This window comes from Manis pentadactyla, chromosome 4 (genome assembly GCF_030020395.1).
Source record: "Manis pentadactyla isolate mManPen7 chromosome 4, mManPen7.hap1, whole genome shotgun sequence".
NCBI classification, from domain to species: domain Eukaryota; kingdom Metazoa; phylum Chordata; class Mammalia; order Pholidota; family Manidae; genus Manis; species Manis pentadactyla.
In genome coordinates this window covers 184111808-184134983 of record NC_080022.1, presented here as the reverse complement: position 1 = coordinate 184134983, position 23176 = coordinate 184111808, and the positions used below count along the sequence as shown (strand labels likewise).

General features: G+C 56.9%; 2 protein-coding genes across 2 annotated transcripts; one reads left to right on the top strand and one right to left on the bottom strand.

Moving 5' to 3' along the window:
• Positions 1 to 275: 275 nt before the first annotated feature.
• OTOP2 (otopetrin 2) lies at positions 276 to 7912 on the bottom strand. Its single transcript, XM_036900002.2, has 7 exons — positions 7829 to 7912; positions 7240 to 7583; positions 6512 to 6648; positions 5311 to 5369; positions 4724 to 4857; positions 2358 to 3235; positions 276 to 929 (listed from the first exon to the last, which is right to left on the bottom strand). The coding sequence occupies exons 2-7, from the start codon at positions 7550 to 7552 to the stop codon at positions 759 to 761; spliced, it is 1692 nt and encodes a 563-aa protein (XP_036755897.1). The 5' UTR covers positions 7553 to 7583; positions 7829 to 7912; the 3' UTR covers positions 276 to 758.
• A 51-nt stretch (positions 7913 to 7963) lies between these two features.
• On the top strand, positions 7964 to 12420 carry USH1G (USH1 protein network component sans). Its single transcript, XM_057501684.1, has 2 exons — positions 7964 to 9211; positions 11220 to 12420. The coding sequence occupies exons 1-2, from the start codon at positions 9048 to 9050 to the stop codon at positions 12418 to 12420; spliced, it is 1365 nt and encodes a 454-aa protein (XP_057357667.1). The 5' UTR covers positions 7964 to 9047.
• The last annotated feature ends 10756 nt before the right edge of the window (positions 12421 to 23176 follow it).

Genomic DNA, 23176 nt, shown 5'->3' with positions numbered 1-23176 from the left:
AAGAAGTGTTGCTGTTTGAAAAGTATTATTCTTTGTAGAAAGGTTCTGACTCTCTTTAGCTGTGGAATCTTTATCAAGTCACTTTACCTTGCTGGGCCTCAGTTTCCTTTGTAAAATGGTGGTTGGACTAGGTCAGTCCTTCCTAACCTTCTGTGTGTCATGGAACACGTACAAGAATGTATATGTCACTTGGGGATAAAGGGAAGGAGAGGGTGTCAGCCTGAGCACTCCGTCCAGCGCCTCCCAGCCACCCAGGTACAAGTGTGTGTGTGGCCGGTCTGTAACTCAGAGGTGGCTCACCCACTGAAAAGCTTGACACCCGAAAACCTCCAGGGACCCTTCCAGCTTTGGCCCACGAGATCCTCTACTGTGATCGTCTCAGATGGGGCACCAACCAAGACAAGAAGTGGGAGTCTGGGGGAGAGCTGCAGGTTTATTGGTTTCCAGCGTCAGGCACAGCACTGGCCAGGCCACAGGGCTGGAATTAGGGGGAGAGTCGGAGCCACCGACACCAGGTCTTTCCTGGTCCCAGAAATGCTGCAGGGAGACGTCTCTCTCCCCTAGTAGCCCCATGCCCCAGAGTCCTGTGATTTAAAAAGTCATTTGGAAAAATAATTTTTGTGAAAATTACACTCTGGGGCTAGGCAGCGAATGTGGGGTAACGTGGCACAATGCCTACCAGCCTGGGGTTCATTCCAGAGGGTCTCTGGGTTGGCGAATGAGCCAACCCCCTCACCCCCATGTCTCTGTTGGGGGCTTCAGGACAGCACATAGACCTCCAGCAGGCTGGAGACAGCATGCATGCGGTAGAAGATGCCAAAAGGCAGGCATATGTTGACAATGGCTGCCCAGAGGGAGTAGCCGTAGAAGTCCACCTCCACGGTGTTGCTGAAGTGAGGGCGTGCCCCAAAGGCGGGCATGATCCACAGCTGTGGGGAGAGAGGGGTGCATCAGGACCTGGCCCAGACTGGTACCTGTGAGTCATTTCTGTGGGCTTTGGTGGGGGGTGACAGGCTGGAGCTCCCAGCACTCTATTAGGTGGACAGTGAGGGCTGGGTGTTGCTGAGTGGGGACCTCCAGCATCTTGGGCAGAGGCTGGCACTCCTAAGGAGTTCAGGAAACGTGTCCAACTGAACTAGCCCACCCCCAGGGTAGGGCTTCCCCTGTGATCACACTGTTAGTATGGCCCACTTGTGGGATGGGGAAGGGGAGAAGTGGTTTCAATAAATGTCTTGAGAATTTGGTATGCATGTCAAAATCAGCTTCTCTCTTCTAGAGAGATGTGTGCAGGGTGGTGGTAGAATCAAACAGACCGGGGCAGGGGGGTCGGGGCCCAGCCGGAGGGCCACCCCACCCGAGCCCTCTATGAGCTTGCTCTCCTAGGAGGAGGCTAGAGCTGGAATCCCACTTCACCTTGGCTATGAGCTCAGAAGGTTCATGGGCGGGGTCTGAGGCAAAGAACGACGCCTTTTAGGCTAGTGCACCCTCCCCACACCCAGTTAATTTCATCCTTAGGCACAATGCAGCCCCTCTTTTGAGTCTTTTTCTGTCCTACAGGATGAAGGAGTTGAAGAGGACTCTCTCCGAGGTGATATAGGAATGGACACCGGGAGCACAAACGGCCTCCCTAAAGGTGACTCCAGCAGGCGGGCAGGGCCATGGCAGATGGTGGGGGTGGGGCCAGGGCCTAGGCTGGCCCAAGATATGAGGAGGTTTTGAGCCTTATTGCTTCTACCAGTAGGTACACCTTCATGAAGAGTGTCTGCCCTGGGGTGTTTCCACACTGGGCATATATTTGGACTGCGTGAAGTCAGTAGCTGTAGAGGAGCTTCTCTTAGTAAGGGCTTTGCTGAATCACAGGAAGGTGGGGGGAACACTTGTGGATGGCCCCCCTTCCTGGCCAGCCGGCCTCTACACTTTGCTAACAGACTGCTCACACTTACGCTTGTCTCCTCGACTTCCTGTTGCTGCTCCAGTTATTCTGAGAGGCAGGCTGGTCACGAGTTCCAGGAGCAGTCACACCTCCCACCTGGGGGTGAGGCCCCCCGCTCCATGTAGGCTCTCACAGCTCCCTCTCACCTTCACCCAGCCCCCATGTCAGCATTTCCTGGGACCCCTCCAGCTCTGTCTGCTGCCTACATGCCAGAATGCTGGGATTTCATTCTCTCTGTGTGCCCTGAGATGCTGTTTGTCTGGGGCCTGCTCCTGACCCTCTCTGAATCTGCTCCTTTCCTAGGGAGCTCTAAGATTCTTGAGTGGGCTAGGGGCAAGACAGAGCAGATCAAGTGGATAAATCCGAAAGAGCATCCATGCTCAGCTTTCGCCCCAGCCCACCCTGACCTCCCCCCATTACTCACAATGATGTTGCAGAGCAGGAGAAACAGAGAAATATCCTTCAGGCACCGGCGTCTCCAGTGGCCCCTGAGGGCCAAGATGATGGCCACTGCTTCCTGAGGGCCCTCTGCACTGGGGCCAACTAGCGTGGGGGTGGGGGGACAGCCAGGCAAGGTGTGCAGGGCATCCAGGTTGGCAAAGGTAAGGCCGTGGCAGGGCTCCTTCGGGGGGGTATCATGAGGTTCTGCCCCGGGTGGTCCCCGGTGGAGGCTCTCAATGATGAACACGTTCTGGAAGGTGTGCTGGGCAATCATGAGCAGAGCATGGGCGAGGTTGAGCCCCCCCAGCAAGTCCTTGGGTGTGCCCACCACCACGGCCACGATAGAGTAGTAGGAGATGGCGTACTGGCCCAGGGCGGCACCCATCAGTAGGGCGACGTCCAGGGTTCGAGTGGGGTTCTTATGGTGGTCCATGGCCCGGCGGTCAAAACGGTAGATGACGGAGCCACTGAGGCTTGCCAAGGTCATGAGCCCCAGACAGGTGATGGTGAAGCTGTAGTAGATGACCAGGCCCTGCTGGGTGCGGCCCCTGTCCCCGCTCACTTGGACCTCATAGATGATGAAGACTGCCAGCCCCACCATAAAGAGCATCAGGCCCAGAACGGGGCCAACAAAAAAGGTCTCTCGGAAGAGGCTGACTCGGGATGGGGTGTGGCTGTGGCCATGGGTGGAGGGAGCCAGCAGCCTGCCCACGTTCTTCCACATGACGTAGAGCATGGTAGAAGCAAAGAGGCTGTACTCAATGTTGAAGGGGTACAGGTAGAAGGAACCCTGCTGGAAGATCTGGCAGATGGCCGTGTTGCAGGAGCAGTCTCCTCCGGCCAGGCTGCCCGCTCGCTGTGCTGTGGGGAGAGGGGCACAGAGTTGGGCTGCCCCCACCGCCCTGGAGGCACCCCACCTGAAGAGCCTCCCCACTAGACTGTGACATTTGTAAGGGCGGGCTTGCTGTCTGTCATATTCAGCACGGGATCCCAAATGCCTACACAGGGCCTGGCATGGTTATTCTTTCCACAAGTATTTATTGAGCACCTACTATGTGCCAGAGACAGTGGGACACATCAGTAGTGAGCCAGGGCTCTCTAAAAAAAAAAATCTGAGCGCAGAACTGACCACTTCATCCCATTTCACTCCTTCAGGAAAACATTCTCAGTCCCTCCCAACCAGTAATGATCCCTGGCTCCCCGAGATAGGTGAGGTTCTGGTCCTGATAGAAGGTGACCCAGCTGGGAGCCCCTAAAGTTCAAGCTTCCTCACCCCTCTCCCCAGCCTCTGACTCAGCCCAGACAGTGAACTGCTGTGCCCAGGCCTTGACCATGACCTCCTGTCAGTCTGGTTGTGCCACACCTGTAGGAATCTTGTCCTGTGTCCAGAGCGCACTTTGTTGGAGGCCTTGGCAAACATCTCTTTTGATTCCCAGAACAATCCTAGCTGGTTTTGCGGATGCAGAAACTAAGTTTCAAGGTGTCTCTCTGCACCCCTCACCCAGCACGTTAAGTTGGCCACCTCCCTGGGTTGCTTTTAACCATCCTCAGGAACCCTCTGTATGCCCTTTAACAGTCCCTCTGGGCTGAGGTCTCCTGGCCCAATTTCTGTTCCTGGTCTTCCCATACCGAAGTGTGTGCGTGTCTTCAGGTGAAGTCTACATGGATTTAGTCATCCCGTCTGGTCCTGGTTATTGGGGGGCCAGTCAGAAGCCCAGAGAACTAGGATCAGGGGAACCATGGACCCCATTCTTCTCAATGTAGCATATTGGTTCAAAGCAAAGATGGATCTCCACACTAGTTCTCCAATTTCAAGCGCTGAGACCTTGGGCAAACTACTTAACCTTCTGTGTCTTAGTTTCTGCATCTGTAAAATGGGAACTGTAATAGTGCCTATCTCATAGGGACATTGTGAGGGTTAAGCAAGCTAGTGCTTAAGATATTCAGCACAGCAGCTGATGTACAGAGCTCAGCAAATACTGTCATCATGATCAGCTCTGCCTTCTCCTTGCCAGGCTCTCCCGTCTGGTCCTGTGCTCCCACCCATCAAGCCACTCTGCCTCCCTTCCCCTCTGTCCAGTTTGGTCGCCCTCGTCCTGTCATCCTGCAGCCCAAGTCCCTTCTTTGGTGCAATGGGGACCTGGACGTGAAGGCTGCACCCCCAGGATGAGAAGATGCCCCGACCCCTGCCTCCTGGGTCACCTAGACCCACACCTCAGAGGTGGAGCCTGGAGGAGGAGGAGCCCCTCCTCTCTCATAAGGCACGGGAGACTGTACAGTGCACCAAGCACCCAGCCCAAGGCCTGGGAGGCCCGAGGCCAGCAGGGCTCATCAGAGGTGGGCACTCACGGTCAGGACCGAGGCGGGTGTGGCTGGCGTTGCTGTGGGAGCTGCTGTAGGAATGGGCCTGGTGCACGGACTCATCCACCACAGCTGCCATCCAGATGGCCAGGTTGGTGGTGAGTGTGATCATGAGACCACATCTGTTTGGGGAGAGAGGGCAAAGAGGCCAGTGAGAGTCTGTCTTATCTTGGGTGTACCTGGGGAGGTACAGAGTTGAGAAGCTCTACTGGGAGGTGGGGTGGAGCAGCAAGAAGGCAGTCAGGCTCCTGTGTGAATAGGGAAGCTGAGTCTGGAATTTGGAAGGCATGCTTACTGGCCACGATGCCACCCGAGAGAGGGTCAGGGGATGTGCAGGGTCTCAGGCCACTGCTGTTCCCTCCCCTAGGAGAAAGGACATCCCACCAAGCACATGCACACACATGCTCACACAGAGCACAGGGTGGTGGAAGTCAGGCTGACAAAGCAAGGGGGCTTTGGCTGAAACCCCACTGTGGGGGCGGACCCATGCCCCAGGTGGGGAAGCCCCCATCTCTCATTCTATGTGAGCACTGGCATGTTGGGCACAGACACTGAGCTGTGGAACAGGCACTCACCGGGTCAGATCCAGGTGGACGTGAACACAGTCTTTAGCGGAGACCCAGAGAAAGTAAGTCTGTTGAGAGAGGGTGGTGGGGCTCATTTACTCCTCAGATGGGCTCAACTCCAGAGTGCCCATCTCCACGCCCAGCTTCATGTTCTCTCTACCTCAAGAGCCCTCATGCTAGGTTGTCACGTTTATTTTAGGTTTACAAAATGAGATGGGGAGCCTTTTCTCTTTTTGTGCTATGAAACAATTTGTATAAAGTAGGTTCTTTAAAAGTTTGCAAAAATGTCACCTGTAAACTCTCTGGTCTTGGTGTTTGCTTTTTTTTTTTGCAACGTGGCAGTCAAAACAGTTTTGACTGCTTAGTTATTCAATCCTAGGAGCAAGCCCAGCCTCAGGTTAGATCTTGTCCAAGATAGAGAGACTCTGGTGACTTCTGACCTCCCTTTGGCAACATCCCCTGCTCATCCTTTGTTGTTCCACAAGCCCTCATGCACACCTGGAGGCCAACAAATCACTGCTGTGGCATTTGTTGATGTGGGGGTACATGTGTTTTCATCTGAGGTTTCTTTAACCCCACAAAATGTAAGATTAAATTTATATAAATGCCAAGGTCATAAATGTGTTAAATTGCAGAATCCTAGGCAGCAGTGGTGATGTTTCAAGGGAGGGAACCATACATGTGGTTATTCTGGTCATGATACAGGGCTGGGGTCTGTTCTGGTCTCATGGAAGACCAGCCCTGTGTCAGCTCAGAAGATCTTTCAAAGTGTTCCTTATGCAACAACAACAACAAAAAAATATTTGAACTTGTTTGAAAAATCCCAGGTACAAGATATCCTATATCCCAAACAAATATAGAACATAGGGGCCATGGCTGAAATCAAACCAGCCAGGCCCGCAGCAGGACCCGGGGCTGATACTGATGCCCTCTGCAGACACCCAAGCAGGACAGGCCAGGTTCCAGGAGACAGTGTCAGCTGCCACAACTCACACTTCCTAAGTGTCAACTACTGGCACTGCTTAGGTTGAAATGAAACTGCAGGGCCCCTAAGTAGGAGCTCACGTTTGGATGTGACTTCATTACCAAGTGCGTCCAGATTTATGGACTCATATGACACTCAGTCTATCCCCACCTTCTTTGACCGCTCAGGGTGCATGGAGTGGGGCTCAGCTGGCTCCTTTCCATCAAGGATATGCTTCACACCCACCTGGACAATGACAAACACAGCCTGGGCAAGAGGGTGCAGGATCTTGATGGCTGACTGGCACTCAAAGAAGCTGGAGTAGTAGCCAGTCTTGAAGACATCCATGATGAGAGTGCAGACCCCAAACAGCACCAGCCCACCTGGAAAGGCGGGGGGCAGATCAGAGAGGCAGGAGAGAAGGCTTATAGATCTGAGAATGGATGGCTAGATGGCTGGGTGGTTAGGTGGAAGAGTGGACGGGGAAATAAACGGGGCAGGTGGGAGGCTGGAAGGACGTGTGCGCGGCTAGGTGGGTGGATGGATGGTTGGATGGATAGGTAGATGGGTGAATGGGTGAATAAGTGGATGGAAGGATGAGTATATGATTGAGTGGGTGGATGGGTGGATGTTGTGTTGAGCCCCAGCTTTTGGGGCTGCAGAGATAAGAGAACGCTGTGGCTGTCATCCTCTTTCTGCTCTTCATCAAAGGCTCTCCTGTGATCACCCTTTTTCAATCTTTAGACAGGGCAAAGCAATTCGCCTCCATCCCTCTCTTCGTCCCTCCTCCCAGACTTTCCCCTCCCTCTTCTCCTTCCGCAGCAGCCCACCTCACCCTCAGACACGGCCACTCCTCCTGGGGAACCTCTCGCCCCTCTACCTTGGCGTGCGCGCGCTCCAGAATTCCTCCGAGAGCCCCCGCCTCCGGCTCCGCGCCTGGCCCACCCCACCTCCGCCCGCTGCTCCCCTGGCACCTCGGAGCCAGATGGGGCCGGCGTGCGCATCCCGGTAGGGGACGGCGTCCGGGCAGCGCGCGGTGCCGAGGCGGTAGAAGAGGATCCAGAGCGCCGCGAGCAGCATCATGGTGGTGAGCAGCGCGAACACGTCGGTGTCATACACCGCCACCTTGTTGAAGGCGCCGCCGCTGATGAGCGTGCAGGCGAGGAGCAGCACGTTCACGGACAGGAGCACGGACAGCAGGCGGCCGCCCTTCTTCCACACCTCGCGGGGGGCCACCCGCGGCGCCGGCGGGCTCTCCTTGGGGCCCGGGGCCAGTTCCTCAGACATGGCCGGGGTGACGGGGAGGTTGGAGGGGTCACTGTGGGGCAGGAGCGGACAGGACCCCACGTCAACCCCGAGAGCTCTCTCTCCAACTTGTCCCTTGATTTAGGGACCTGGGCGAGGGTGGGAGCTGCGTGGTGGAGGAAGCACATGGGGAGGCGAAGAGAATAGCCGACCCTGCGGGTGCTCGACGGGAGGAAAGGAGAAGCAGCGGGAGCCCCGTCGGACCCCGACCAGGTCTCCACTCCCCAAATCCGTCAGCCTCTGGTCCCGGGCACCCACCTGGCTGGGCCGGGAGCCCGCGCTGAGCTGGGGGTCAGGGGGTGGTGAGCGTCTCCTCTCTCCCGCGCCGGGCTGGACGGGTGCTTTATACCGGGGAGGGCAGGGTGATTTACAGCTGCGGGAGCTCAGCTCCATAAATCTCTCAGTCCCACTCACATGATCCATCTTTTCTCTGAGCCGAATTTAGGGAAGAGCGCGCAGGAGCCAGATAAGGTAAGATTTATATTTACCCTTTTAGAGGCGCCCCCTCCCTCGCTGCCCCGTCACCTCGGCGCGGCTAGGCTCCCCGCGGTCCCGCACTGCGGCACCCAGAGGGCACCCGCCTCCGGCGCCCACCGCGCCCTGGCGCCCCAGGATCTCGGCTGCCCAGACCCCCGACCGCTGAAGCTCACAAGACGCCTTCCCAGCCCCGGTGCGCGCTGGACCTTTGTGCCCCTCTGTTGCTGCCCCCAAGAGCAGGACCCTGGTGCCTCTTTCCCCTACACCCTCACAGGGAAGAAGTTAGTCCCTTCTTCCTCTCTCCCTCCTGCCCGTCCTCTGCTCCGCTGCACGCTGCGAAGTCTGGCTTGGGGACGCAGTTCCCCAGCAGCCACCGGGTCCGCGCCCAGTCTTCCAGCGCCCTCTGCTGGAGCGCGACTGGCCGCCCGGCGTGAGCAGGCGGCTGCCGGGAGCGCCGCGTCCTACCAACTCCCTGGCGTCGGTCCTCGCCCGGATCTTAAGCGCACTGTCTTAGGAGTCGGGACTGCTCTGAGACGCCCTCCCCAGCCCTTGGTCCATTACTTTGACGGATGGAGACATGGGGGACCCGCAGCGCTGATCGCGGCTGTAGTGAGGACAGACCCCGGCTGTCCCCAGACTGGGTCTCATGGGACGGTGCTCTCAAGTGGGCTCTTTTGGAGTGGAAGCAGGGTCCCTGATGGGTCACCTCTGTGCACTTGTGCCAGCGCAGCATGTTTAGGACCCAGGAGCAGCCCGGGGGCGGCTCCCTGGACAGCGGGAGATCCTCCGAGCCACCCTCCCCACTCCACCCCCTACCGGGTGTGCGGCTCAGATGTCCGAGTAGCGGCGGCTCTGACGCTTCGCAGCCTCAGTCTGCGGCAGCAGGGGCTTACTGCCCTGGCCCCTGCGCGGCCCCCTCCCCCAACCCCATGCCTCAGCCCTAACCCTGCAGCCCTCCCCCGCGGGGGGCCCCTTGCCTGTCGCGTCTAAGTCAGGCGCCATGAACGACCAGTACCACCGGGCTGCCCGGGACGGCTACCTGGAGCTCCTCAAGGAGGCCACCAGGAAGGAACTGAACGCCCCCGACGAGGATGGCATGACCCCTACCCTCTGGGCTGCCTACCACGGCAACCTGGAGTCGCTCCGCCTCATCGTGAGCCGCGGGTGAGTACCCCATCTGGCACGGGAAGGGCAAGAGAGCCTCAGGGCCATGCCAGGCCCCTGGGACCCACCCCTCTCCAGATTTTGTGGCATCTTTCCCCCGCCCTCTGAGCCGGCCCCTTCCCTACAAACAGACCCTAAGGTGGGACTTTAGAGCCTGGCAGTCATGGGGAGAAGACACAGATGAGGCATGTGACCCCTGTGACCTGGAAGTGGGGCTAGGAAGGAAGAGGTCCTCGCTGCCTGCTCCCGCCTGGGATCCAAGGGCTCTCCCAGCCAGGGCCCACACCTCCCGGCTGTGGCTCACAGCTCTCTCCCCACTCATTCCTGGGAGTTATGGGCCCTGTCCACAGAGCCAAATGTCACTTGGTTCAGCCACCCCATTAACTCCTTCTGTGCTCCTCCCCCACTGCGGGCTTCCTCAGCCTCCCTTTGCGTTGTCTGGGGGAGGAGTGGGCATAGGTGTCAGGACAGGGAAGGGGTTTGGAAGTAGCAGTTGAGGTACACAAGATCCAGGGTGCTGACTTGGGCCCCCGTGGCTGAGGGACCCGGTGGACACACTGTGTATAGCTTCTCCAGCCTTGGCTGGTTTATAAAGAGAAGTCCGTTGAACTGGACACCATGGCTGCCTGGACAGGGAAAAAGTGGGGAAGAGATGCACCAGGAAGATTTATATGAACATCTCAGGCCCTGGGAAGTCATGGTGGAGGGAAAGGGGCCCCAGCGGGCCCTGGAGCTGGCCTGTGACCTGAGCATGTGCTGGGTGGGGTACCCTCCTTTCCCTTCCTCAGGCCCGACCACAGGTGTGAGCAGCCCCCAAGACCAAACAGCTGAGCCACATTCCAGGAGGCCAGGAATGGCCCCTCCCCATGCCAAGAGGCTCACAGCGATCCTGCCATCCTGCCCCCACCTCAGGGAGATTCATAGGATGAGGGGAAAAAGGGGGTGCACCAAAAGCCCAGCTCCTACTGAGGGCAAGGGTTGAGGTTTGCTTCAGTGTGGGCAGGTGCAGAGCAGCTCCCCCACTCATTGTCCTGTGGGACTTGGCAGCCACTGGGGGAAGTGAGGAGGGGTTGGCAGGGAGCTGTTGTGACAAGGGGGCCATTCTCCCTCCAGCCCTGTGAGGCGGCCTTGTGGCCTCATTAGTGTGGGGCGGAGGGGCTGAGCTAGGCCCCTGAGGGAGGGGAGGGCTTGGAGGAGCCAGTGGGAGCGTGCCCAAGCCCAGCACAGCCCGGTATGGAAGGTGTTGGAGGGGGCTGGGTGGGTCTCCTGGGCAGGCCCAAGCCAGCCTGCCTCACAGAGCTCCCGAAGATGAGGCGGCTGCAGGAGGGAAGGGCGCTGGGCCCAGGTCGCAGACTTCCCTCCCCTCCCCTCCGGTCCTGGCTGCCCCCACGCTCCCCTCCTGGCCCAGGCCAAGACCCGACACCTGCTCTCACACCCGTCCTTGCCAGGCCTGGCCCTGCTCCCTGCAGAAGTGGCTGTGCTCGCAGACACACAGGCGCACAGCCCTCACCCACACTCACGCAGGGCTCAGGCCCGCACACACCACCCTCTCATCCTCTTTCAAGGTCACTCTTCCAAGGCGGCCACACTCACTGCCATGCCTTCTGAGAGACCCAGACTCTGCCCTGGCCCACCGCCTCTCTGGGCCAGCTCCCTGCTGGGCCTCATGAATAATTCACTCCTTTCTCTCTGGGCATCAAATATTTATCCCCTGAGATTCCCAGAGCTCAGTTCTCTTGGGGAAGGCCCCGCCCTGGCCCCGCCTTCTTGTCGCTCCACCCACGGCGTGCCCGGGGCTATTTTTTCCCCCTGGGCTCGCCCTAGGTTCTTCTGGTGGCCCCAGGTTGCGTAGCTCCTGGAGTCGGAGGAGAGATCTCAGGCCCTCCGTTCCCCTGGTGTGCTGTGGGGACGCTCAACCAGCTGGGAGCTCCTTACACCCGCGGCCGCTGCCGGCTGCCTGCCCCAGCTTGCGACGGCTCATCATCCCTCCCGCATGTCCTCCCTGCAGGGGTGACCCGGACAAGTGTGACATCTGGGGCAACACGCCCCTGCACCTGGCAGCTTCCAATGGCCACCTGCACTGCCTCTCCTTCCTGGTGTCCTTCGGAGCCAACATCTGGTGCCTGGACAACGACTACCACACGCCGCTGGACATGGCCGCCATGAAGGGCCACATGGAGTGCGTGCGCTACCTGGACTCCATCGCGGCCAAGCAGAGCAGCCTCAACCCCAAGCTGGTGGGCAAGCTGAAAGACAAGGCCTTCCGCGAGGCGGAGCGGCGCATCCGCGAGTGCGCCAAGATGCAGCGCAAGCACCATGAGCGCATGGAGCGGCGCTACCGGCGCGAGCTGGCAGAGCGGTCAGACACACTCAGCTTCTCCAGCCTCACGTCCAGCACCCTGAGCCACCGGATGCAGCATCTGGCGCTGGGCAGCCACCTGCCCTACTCGCAGGCCACGCTACGCGGCACCGCCAGGGGCAAGACCAAGATCCAGCGCAAGCTGGAGCGGCGCAAGCAGGGGGGCGAGGGCACCTTCAAGATCTCCGAGGACGGCCGCAAGAGTGTGCGCTCGCTGTCGGGTCTGCAGCTGGGCAGCGACGTGATGTTCGTGCGCCCGGGCACCTACGCCAACCCCAAGGAGTGGGGCCGCTCCCCGCTCCGGGACATGTTCCTCTCGGACGAGGACAGCGTCTCCCGTGCCACGCTGGCGGCCGAGCCTGCCCACTCGGAGGTCAGCACCGACTCAGGCCACGACTCCCTGTTTACCCGCCCCGGCCTGGGCACCATGGTGTTCCGCAGGAACTACTTGAGCAGCGGACTGCATGGGCTAGACGGCGCGGGCACGCCGCGGGGCCGGCTGCAGAGCTCTCCCAGCCTGGACGACGACAGCCTGGGCAGTGCCAACAGCCTGCAGGACCGCAGCTGTGGGGAGGAGCTGCCCTGGGACGAGCTGGACTTGGGCCTGGATGAGGACCTGGAGCCCGAGACCAGCCCACTGGAGGCCTTCCTGGCCTCCCTGCACATGGAGGACTTCTCCTCCCTCCTGCGGCAGGAGAAGATCGACCTGGAGGCGCTGATGCTGTGCTCTGACCTCGACCTCCGTAGCATCAGCGTCCCCCTAGGGCCCCGCAAGAAGATCGTGGGGGCCGTGCGGCGACGCAGGCAGGCGCTGGAGCGCCCGCCCGCCATGGAGGACACAGAGCTGTGAGTGCTGGAGCCTTGGGGGATGGGGAAGGGGGGTTGGAAGGTTCTTGGAGGGGAGGAGCTCTGTCTTCTTGGGAGTGGGAGTGGGGATAATACAATATTTCATAAAACCTAATTACAAGAGGCCCTCTTATTTTGTTTACCTCCAACTCAGAAAAAGAAGCTGCCAATTTAATGACATAAGGCTTTCTTATCACAGTAATGGAAAATGCACCTTGATTTTGGAGATAGCAAAATGCTGAAAAATGGGTATCTTAATGCGGATGAGACAATAGTCCTAGGAGGAATGTTTTCAGCCCTCCCAACTACTGGGTGCTGGTCAAGCCCTTGCACATGTCCCCTCATTTCATTCTCCCCAACTCCCACATGCATAGGCTGTATCATCCCCATTTTACAGGTGAGCAAGTGGAGGTTCAGCTGGCTAGAGCAGCTCACCCCAAGGCCCTCCTGCTGCTTGGTGTGGAGCTGGACTTAATCCCCGGTATGGCTTTAGAGCCGGGGAACTAGATGACTCCTATGGGAGGGCAGAGTTATCATATTCAAAGGCCATCATGGGGGGCTAAAGGCTGCTGCCACAATGTGGTGCTGTTGGCCCTTCCCTGCCCTGGCTTCTCCCTCATGGCGTCCCACAAGCCCAGCAAGTGCTGCCACCCTCTTTTGGTATCCAGGGCCTTTACCCTGCATGGCTGGGCAGGGGTGGGTATAGGGCGGCAGTCTGGTTTAGAGTTTGGGGGATGGCAAGAGCACCTCTAGGCCAGTTCCCCATCCCTGACCAGGAGAGGATAAGTTGTCAAAATGGTTGGTTTTGGTTTAAATGGATGTCTTGAAGATCCTGATCTGAGGTATGTTTCTCTCTCTCTGTCCACAGATAATGGGAGCTCCTCTCTCCAGACCAAAATGAATTGCAAGTTGCCACAACCCACGGTGGGGCCACGAGGTCCTCACAGTCGCCAGCCCTGCAGTCCTCCAGCCCCTTCCCAGGAGCAAGGACCACGTGGGTCATCTCCCTTGAAAACCTGTCCACACTCCACAACAGAGGGTGTGGCCTGGAGGCACCCAGAAGGGGTCCTGGAGCCTCTGAGCCATCCCCACCTGAGTGTCCTTAAAAGACGTGGATTCATGGGAGTCCAGCCCCAGAGGACAGGCAGGGGCCGATGGCCCTAGGGATTATACTGTGTGCCCATTAAAGTTGGATGGGAGTGTATGTGGGGGTTGGGGGCTGGAGACTTGCTCACTTCCTAAATTTCTATAAAGGGAAGAGTTTGGACTGCCTCCCTCCCCGGCACAGAGCCCAGAGAGGAGGTACCTGGCGAGACCCCTCAGCCAAATGCCCTTTCGTCCCCACCTCTGCCCTGGGCATGGCCAGCTCCCTTCTTCACCTGCTGGCCATGCCAGGGGGTCGGAGAGTGCCAGGCTGGGCTGGACTGGAGTCCAGGCCCTTTTCCCGTCTCACCTTGGGGTAGGACCCAGTGGGACCCACCCTGACTCTGCCCTCCCACCCTGTCCTCCTTCACCCTCCCTGTCATTGTTTGTGCAGCCTGGTACCCCCAGGAACCCTAGAGGGCCAGGGCAGTAGATGCAAGGTGCTAGAGCAACAGACTGCAGTATTATGGCCCCCAGACCTGGCGGAGTGCTCTGGGCCGGAGAAAGGCATCTGCCAATGTTCTCATTCTCCCAGGCCTGGAACAGGAGACTAGGTATGGCTGGGTGTCTAGCCTAGTGTGGGCAAGTCCTGTGATGTGGACACTGGGAGAGCCTGAAGATGTGGATAATCTGAACTGCTGATTGTCCGCAGGTCCCCAGGGCTCTGTTTGACGTGTGCGTCTGTGTTGGGGGTTAGGTAGTGGATTGTCCTCAAAGTCTGGAAGCAGCTGGGCAGCTGCTTGGTTCTTCACGGATAGTGGGTGAGAGCTCAGTGTGTGTCCCTGCGCTGATGGTGGTAGGACCAGGGGCAAGGCCAGCCCCAGAGGGTCCTTAGATGTGTGTCCTCAGAGCTTGCCACTCAGACTGAGGTCATGGATGTGGGAGAGTCACTCAGGAGGCCTTGCACACGTGTGTGCACACCCACACCCACGCAGTTGTGCCCTTCATCCTCTGTCAGTGGTGGCCTCCCATCCCTGACCCTCAGTGTGGGGAGCAGCTCCTGCCGGAAGCACTGCCACAGTCCGCAGCTCTGTCCTGGACCCCTTACTGGGACAGGGGAAAGAGAATCCCCAAAGAATGTTACAGGCCTCCCTCTGATGTGCCTGTGGACGCGGGGGCATCCACACACACTCCCAGAGCCGGGGGTGTGATGCACATGGTCCCTGTTCCCACACCGAGAGCTTGGCTGTCCACCACTGCCACCCTGAGCCCACCCCAGTTGTTCTCTGTTCTCTGGGCCTGGGCCTGGGGCCACCCCCAAGTGCCGACTCCACTCAGAGCCCCAGGTGCTGCCTTTCCCTCCTGTTCCCTGTCCGTGCACTGCCTCAGCCTCCTCCCAGTTCTAGTGTGGGCCAGGCCAGGCTCTGTGATTCCCACTGCTGTACAAAGCACCCTCTGTGCAGGCTTATTACAACTTTTGTAGAGAACGTTCTGCATCAACGTCATGCCTGTGTCCTATTCTTCAATCATTTGTGGGCTGGAGGGGGTAGGGTGAAGAGAGCAAGAGGGTGGGAGTGGGAGAGGGAGAGGGTCTTTTTGTACCTATGATTACTTGGTCCTCCTCCTTGGAGGGGTCCTGGGATGGATGGTTGGGCGCTCCCCAACCACCACCCATCCCGTGCATCTCGAAGGGCCTTCTTTCATCCCTGGGCCTTCACCCTGGGCCCAGAATTTGGAGTTGATGGAGAGAGAGGGTTCAGAAGAACTGGGACCCGAGAGCCCCCAGCAGCTGAGCAAGGAGGATGGTCCAGGCTCCAGCCCAATCCCCAGGGCCTGCAGCCGCTGAGGGCAAGAAGATGCTTTCTCCCTTCCCACTGGGGCCTGCCCGGGCCTCTCTGGACGTGGGCAGGAGCCATACCGCAGAGGCTGCCACCCATCACCCAGGCCCTGCACCCGTGAGCCCTGATCTCCAGGCTCTAGCCCACTCTGGGAGGCTTCTTGTGGGTCTCCATTTCTCTTGCCACCCCTGGCAGCTCTTGGGGCAGCCCTATTCAGAAGCTTCCTGTCTTCAGGGGTAAGGTTTCCCCTTAGGCTGCAGGACAATGGGCTCTGTTTGCTCAGTCAAGACTCAGTCATTTAGTCCCATTTCCTATTGGGCCAAATGCTTCTGCCAAGGGTAGTTCAATGCAGGTCCCTCCCTCCAGCATCAATCAGAAGGGTCCGCAGGATGTCTGTGCATAAGGTTGCCCAGTCACATCTAAGGGTTCTAGGCCACCTCTCCCAACTTTACAGATGGAAAACTGAGGCCAACCAAGGGGGCATTCACACCCAGAACACAGGCCTCCTGACTGCTGTCACACTTTCCTCACCCCACGCTGCCAAAGGGGCCAATGAGATGTGAGATTCCGCCCTTGGGTGCTCCACGGGGCTCGTCTGCCCTGTGACCCCTACTGGCCACCCTGGTCACTGCACCTACCTCAGAAGAACAGCCAGTCCTGGCGCTGCAGGTCCAGGGAAGGACATGGAGGTGAGGACTCTCAATGACAAGACAGAGTGGATCGGAGCTTCCGCGCAGAGGCAGAGACTAATCGGAAGCGGTGGGGCTTGGGGTCTCCATGGGTCAGTGTGGCTGGAGGCTGGAAGCCTGGGGGCCAGGAGCAGGTGCGGCTGCAGGAAGCCTGAGGGAGTTTTAAAACCAGCACAGGGAAGAATTTTACAAGGTAAGGACTCAACTTTCTTGGCTCATCCCCCTAAAGATTTATATCCAGGTTAGGACATTTCTAAAAGTTTAGAATAATCAATGATTCTTACCTCTTTGGGATTAGAATCTGGTAATAGGGACACTTTCCCTGAAAAAAATGCACTTTGGGCACACACACAAATGCAGTGTTGCCCATATTTCCAGGCTGCTCATGGAGCCCCGAGAGGTCCAGGGACTCCAGGTTAAGAAGCCTTAGTTAGACTGCTAAGAAGTTACATCATACATGGGCTTACCTATTTGATGGAGATGGGGATGGCGGAATGAATCAGAGGCAGGAAGGGCCTTCGGGTATGTGGCGCAACCTCATTCTACAGATGAGATAACTGAGGCCCAGAGAGTGAGGGGCTGGCTAAAGATCACAGGACAGCCAAGTATGCAAAGCTGCTCTAGGTCTCCTCATGCCTTCCATGGTGCCAGCTGCCTCTTATCCCCACGTTAGACCAGTCCTGGATAGCATGACACCCCTGTCCTCCCAATGCATCCCTGTGCCACCTTCTCTGAGATAAGCCTGGGTTGTCCAGGAGGTGGCAGGACTCAGGAGACAGCCAGATCCAGGCAGCAGAACTGGTCCTACCCCTTCCCAGCTGTGTGGCCTTGGGTAAGTTACCCAGCTTCTCTGAGTCTGTTATCTCATCTGTAAAAATAGGTATTAAACTAATTATAATAACAGTGTTAACTCCAAAGGTCATCAGGAGGGTGAAATGATAATACAGTGAAGCAGTCAGCACACTGCCAGGTAGTCAGTACACATCAGTTAATAAGGATCACTGTTAATGTGACCTGAGATAGGCCAATGGGGCACTCATTGCATCTGTGGCCCCGGCCACCAGTAAGTGAGTCCTAAGCATTCCCAGGGAGCAGTCCTGCTTTTCTGACCCCAGCATCCGTACCTGAACAGCAGGGGTTATTGACAATCCAGGAAATAGCTAAGGTATGGGCAGCTAGCCAAGGGTAGGCCACCATCCAGTGGGAGGACCCCTGGAGGCCAGAGCTATTCCTGGGGTGCCCAAGAAGCAGGGCATCTTTTCTGCAGGGGGAGTTGCAGACCCATCAGCCTGGGGTCCCCATTATGTTACTATCTGAACTTTAGAGTTTATCAAAAGCTTTCCCTTACTGCTGTGAGGTAGACAGGTGAGGGATTTTAGACAAGGAGATTGAGTATCATAGAGGTTTTGTGACATTCGCAAGGTCCCAGTAAGTTAAGAAAGCTTAGGCTCCCTGACCTGGCTCCCTGTGGCCACCCTCATCCCCAGGAAAAGCTACCGATTTTTGAGAGTTTATAAGGTGTTGGGTGTTCATGTTAAGCACTTTATATACATTTAACCCTTGCAGTAAAACTTCAACCCTATAAAACAAGGACTATATTATTATTATTATTATTATCCCATTTTACAGGTGGGAAAACAGAGGGTCAGAGCAGTGATATGACTTGCCCAAGGTCACAGAGCTATTAGGTGGACACACCAGGCCTCAAAGACAAATTTCCATGATATCAAAACCTTCATGCCTAACCACAGTGCTGTATTGGCCTCAAACACTTGTACCCTTTAGTGGGGTTGTCTTTGATCTTGGACCACCTTGACCTGGCCATGCATGGTTCTGGGCTGATGCCAGACCCAGCCTGATGTGGGGTAGGGGCATGCTGGCAGCTCCAGTGGCTGAAGTAATGGCTGAGCTGCACTGGAAGCTAACCTCTGAGGACCTGGGTTCAAATCTAGATCTGTCACAGCATAGCAGTGACCTTAGCCTAATCACATAACTTCTCCGAGTTTCTTCCTCTGCAAAATGGATGTGAAGTTGCCTTCCTGATGCCTGGCACATAGTAGGTATGCAGCACAGGCCTCCAAGCAGGCCTCACCTCCCATCAACAGTACTAGTAACACTTATGTACTTCAGGTGTGTTAGTCTCCAGCACTATTTATCGTCATTCTGTTTTTCAAACGAGGAAACTGAGGCACAGAGACGTTTGTGAAATGTGCCCAAGCTCACACTGCTGGGAGGTGGTGGAGCTAGAGCTCAAACTCCGACAGGCTGGTTCCCAGCTGTCTGCGTCTTATCATGAAGGTGAGCGTTTATTGAGCACCTGCTGTATGTCAGCACTTTACTTTTGCGATTTAGTGAATTCTCATGACAGCTTCATGTAATAATGACGGGATTATTAAACCACTTGACAGAAGAGAAAACCTAGACTTGAGGACATAAGGTCGTTGCTCGGGTCACACAGCTGGTAAGAGCACAAACAGGGCCGGACTCCTCATCTGGCTGACTCGCCACAGCCTCACCTCTTACCTCCTCACTGTCTGATCCTCCACGGCTGCACCTCCGGATCGGCTGCCTCTTATTGGCTGCCCCATTTCTTTGGACAGGGCTGAGGGCAATGTGCTCTCCCCTATTGCTGAACGACTAAGCCCGATGGGGTTTGGTGCCTGAGGTGGGGAAACCCAGCAAATCCATTCAGAGCCCCCTGATCTTTAGAGAATGCCCTTGGGGCCCCGGAAAACCTTTTGACTCTGTAGGTCCCATGGGGCCCTATTTCCAACCCCACTCCCTCTCCGTCACTCCATGGGACCTGGGTGGGTCTGTATGGGCAGTTGTTCTGGGGCTGTGGGACCCTCTCCCTGCTCTGCATATGCACACACCTGGGCCTTTGCTCCGCGGGATCCTGGACAGAGGCTGGCGGGTGCCCTGCTGGGTGGGGGAGGGAACAGCAGTAGCTGCCACCTGAGTTGGGGCCCTGACCCCCACCGTCACTGCCCCATGGGGGCTCTCTCTGTCCCACAGAATCAAATCACCCCTCATGACATTCTCTTCAATCAGACAATAGCATCTGAGGTGGGCAAGTGCAGGAAGGCATTATTCACTAGCCCCATTTCATAGATGCAGCAACTGAAATTCAAGGCACCAGAGGACCTGCTAGGAAGTACATAAGTCAGGATGCCTGACCCGGTCCAAATTCAGTGCCCCTCTGCCAGCTGCTTTCTCAGAACGTGTATCTAGCACCTTCTACAGTGTCGCTGCTGTGCCTCACAGGTCAGGAAAGGAGGGCTCGGGCAGGTGGAGTCAGTGCTCCAAGCCTCTGGGTGCAGAAGTGTCAGGGCTTTGGGGCTCCAGCCCCTGACTGGCACCCCTGCCTCCTTCCATCCTGTTCACTGAGCCACCTCCTCAGCCTTTCACCTGGCCCAGGGCCTCCCCAGGTCAGACCCAGCAGTCAGCTGGCCTCGGCGGTGGGGGGGGGCTGCGACAGGGGACAGGAGGGGCTTGTTGCCTCTCCCTTTCTCCATTCATGTTTACATCCCTCCGGCACACACGTGTGCCTGTGTGCGTGTGATGCGGGGGCGTTGGTGGGGTGAGGACCCTGATGTGGAGCTGTGCAGGCCTGGGGTGGGGGTAACGGACCCAGCGCTCTCCTGGCAGGTTGTGTTTAGTCGTGAGCTAAGGGTGCTTTCGGGTCTCTGTGTTTTGCTCATTTTTCTTTGCTTCAGGGCTTCCAAGTTTCCCCAAAGAGGGGTGTGTGCACGTGTGTATGCGTATGCACATGTGAGTGTGTGAGTGTGTGTGTGCGCATACACACTCACAGGGGGCTCCATGACTTTCTCTAGAGTCTATTTTTAGACACCTCCTCCCACCTATTATCTAGTTTTAGGGTTTCTGAGCCTTCAGACTGGAAGGTCGAGCTTCTGGCCACACCACCTCCCTCGCCCCATCCCTCACCCTGAACCAGAGTTTCCCACAAGGTTTCTTTCAACCTCCCTCTGGGCAACTGGCTTGTTGGGGGTTAGGGCCCTGGGGGAGGGAGTGGGCAGCAGCAGCAGAAGGACCAATGGCCCAGAAGGCAGGGCATGAGGTCAGGGCAAATCTACCTTATCGAGCAGCCAGGGTACCAAAGGGCCTGGGGGGCGCTTCCCTTGGGCCGGGGTGTCCAGTACAGATGCATGGCTTTGCCACTTGCCGGGAAGGCTAATTGGCCTTTCCAAGCCTTGCCGTTTCAATCTGTAAGTGGGGATAATTCTACCCCGCACTGTGGGCCTGCTGTGAGGATACACTACCTAAAACGCTTTGCTCAGTTCTTGATGCCCAGTAGGTGGAGAACCAGCCGGGGACCTGGTGGACAGGAACTGGGGAAGGGGGAGGGCTCGGCAGGCATCCTCCAGGCCTTGGCATCCTAAGCCGGTGGCAGAGAACTGACATGCTGAGTGGCCTCCAAACTCCCTTTTGCATGCTCAGTACACCTCAGCACAACCTGCTCCGTACGGCAGGGCGGAAGTGGGAGGAGTCACGGCCCTGAACCACCCCCCCCCCCCCCCCCGCAGCTCTCTGTGGGGGGCCGCAAGCTGGGAAACTTGGGCCAGGGAGAGGGAGATGGAGGGAGTGAGCGGGCCCAGGACCTTTTCTCTCTGGAAATGGAAACCATTCGCAATATTTGTATCATTATCAATACCCATATATATTAGTATATCGATAGCAATGTATGTTACATTTAAATCATATCAATATTCAATATAATAGTAGTATTATAATTATAACAGCCCAAGAAATGGCACTGGTGATAACAATGTCGATTGGGAGCACTTGCCCCATGGTAGTCCATTGATATCCACAGTACAGAAATTGTCTTGTGATTCTTTCCAGCCAACCAGTGAGAAGGATCACCCTCATCTATTCCAATTCACTTTGTTAGAAAACTGAGGCTCAGAGAGGTCAAGTGACTTACCTAAGGTCACACAGCAATGACTGGAATGTGTGTGTCTCTGAGTCCAGAGCCTGGCTCTAGACTCTGTTCTTGGCTGCCTCCATGCTGTGCAGGACTCTTGGCCCTCATTCCCCATCCAGCCCTGGCACTGGCCCCACCAGGCCCAACACAAACCTTTCAGGATAATTCACAGCCAGAGTCACTCACACACACCAGACTGTGGTGCTGACCCGACAGAGGGGGAGGGACCGAGTGACCCTTGGAAAACCCACCAGTCCAGAGTCTCGGTTGCTAACAGCTCCAGCCTTGGGTTTTCAAGGATCTAACTTGCTTTGTACCTTGGAGAGGTGGCTTGGGCCTCAGTTCCCTGTCCTGCCATGTGGGGACAGGCCGGCAGCCCTTGGAGCCTCCCCAGCGTGCCCACCTGCTCAAAGCCCACTCCCTTTCCCTCACCTCTCTCATTCCCCAACCTGCCCCTCTGGGCCACTACCAACCTGGCTTTGTCCCTGCAGAATGGGTGGCAGCCTGGAAGGTGGGTTGAGGATGCAGGTAGCTGTGGCAGGCCAGGGGCTGGGTCCTTGGAGCTGAGGCAAATGCTGAGATACCCCAGTGATGTGGCCTTGCTCTGCTGGAACCCGGGGAGCTTAGGTGCCAGTCCCACCCTCAGCTGACCAAGATCTGAGCCACAGGCCAGGCCACTTCTCCCCCAGCTCACTTGGCCCCACCCTTGTGAATAATGCCACTTGCCTCATGCAGCCAGGCCTCAGCAGGCTTTGATGGCTTGGGGGTGGCATGAATGGGTGGAAGACAGGCAAGGGTTAAAGACCCAGCCACTCAGGCCTGAAGCATAGAAATTGTCACATTGCTGCTGAGGGTGGCCTTTCTAATCCTCACAGTGCCCCCCAGCCTCCCAGTACCAGCCCTCCAGGCCTTTAGTCCCATCCCTGACTCTCAGGATTCCCCTCCAGGCCCGGGGCCAGGGTAGGGCTCCTTCCCACACTGCCCCAACCACAGCAATAATTAACCCCAGTGAACCCCAGCAAATAAAGATCTGAATCTCAGGAGGGAAGAATCATAGCCGCTCCAGGGCGGGGAACTCCAGAGGTCCCAGGAAGGTGGAGCCCAGCACATGTAACACCCCGTGTCCCCTGCCATTGTTGCCTGAGTAGGTCCAGTGGCACCCCGCCTGTTGGGGGCCTGGGAGGAGGGCTCACCGGTCTCTTGGGTTTGGACTAGAATCTTCTCCCTCCTCTAATGTTTTTCTTTAAACCTTTTATTTCTTCCTTCCATTCTCCTGAGCCCATTTTCTTAATCTTTCCATGCATCTGTCTATTGATTTATTCAACCAGTGTTTACTGAACACCTATTATGTATCATGTCCTGTGTGATGCCCCAGGGAGGCAGTGTTGTCTAAAGAATGGGAAGGGCCTGTCTCCACCAAGCCCCTTGCCCCTTTTCTTCTGGGCAATCTACTTTGACTCACACTAGTCTGTCCATTAGCTGGTGAATATGGCACTATGATAGGCACAATGGGTGTGAGGATTTGTTGGGGGCAGGCAGGTTGGAAGTTATGGAGAAAGCTCGGGGAAACACAGGAAGGTGCATGCAGGGTCTGTGCCCCCAGCAAGCTCACAGTGCTGTTGGCTCTGGGGCAGAGGCTGCCACATAGTCATTTATACTACTTCCTCTTCCTGGGCACACACCTGTGGTTAGGTTAGGGCTGTGGATGGAAGTGACATGCCCCACTTCCAGACCCTAAAACAATTTTCCATGCTTTCTCCTCCACTCCCATGGAAATCATGGTGGCCTGTGTTGGAGATGGAAGCATCACAAGATGGAAGGAGCCTGAGTCCCCAAGTCACCACATGGAGAAGGGCCACCTGATCCGTACCGGACTGTGATGTGAGCAAGAAATAAACCTGTATCGTGCCTAGCCACTGAGATGTTTGGGGCTGTTTGTTGCCACTGCTAGTGTTACCTATCCTGACTAATACAGGCAGATGACACAGACACCGGGGACACACTGACCCCTATGGCTAGATCACAGCACGCAAGGGGTTCATTGCCAGGCAGCACATGACAGCTGATGTCTAATGCCAGCTGGCAGGTGATGAGGTCAGAGCAGGGGAAGAACACTGTGAGCTGGAGTGCCTGGCAGACAGTAAATGCTCAATAAAATAAAATAAACTTGGTGGAATGAATGAAATACATGAGAACGTAGGGAAG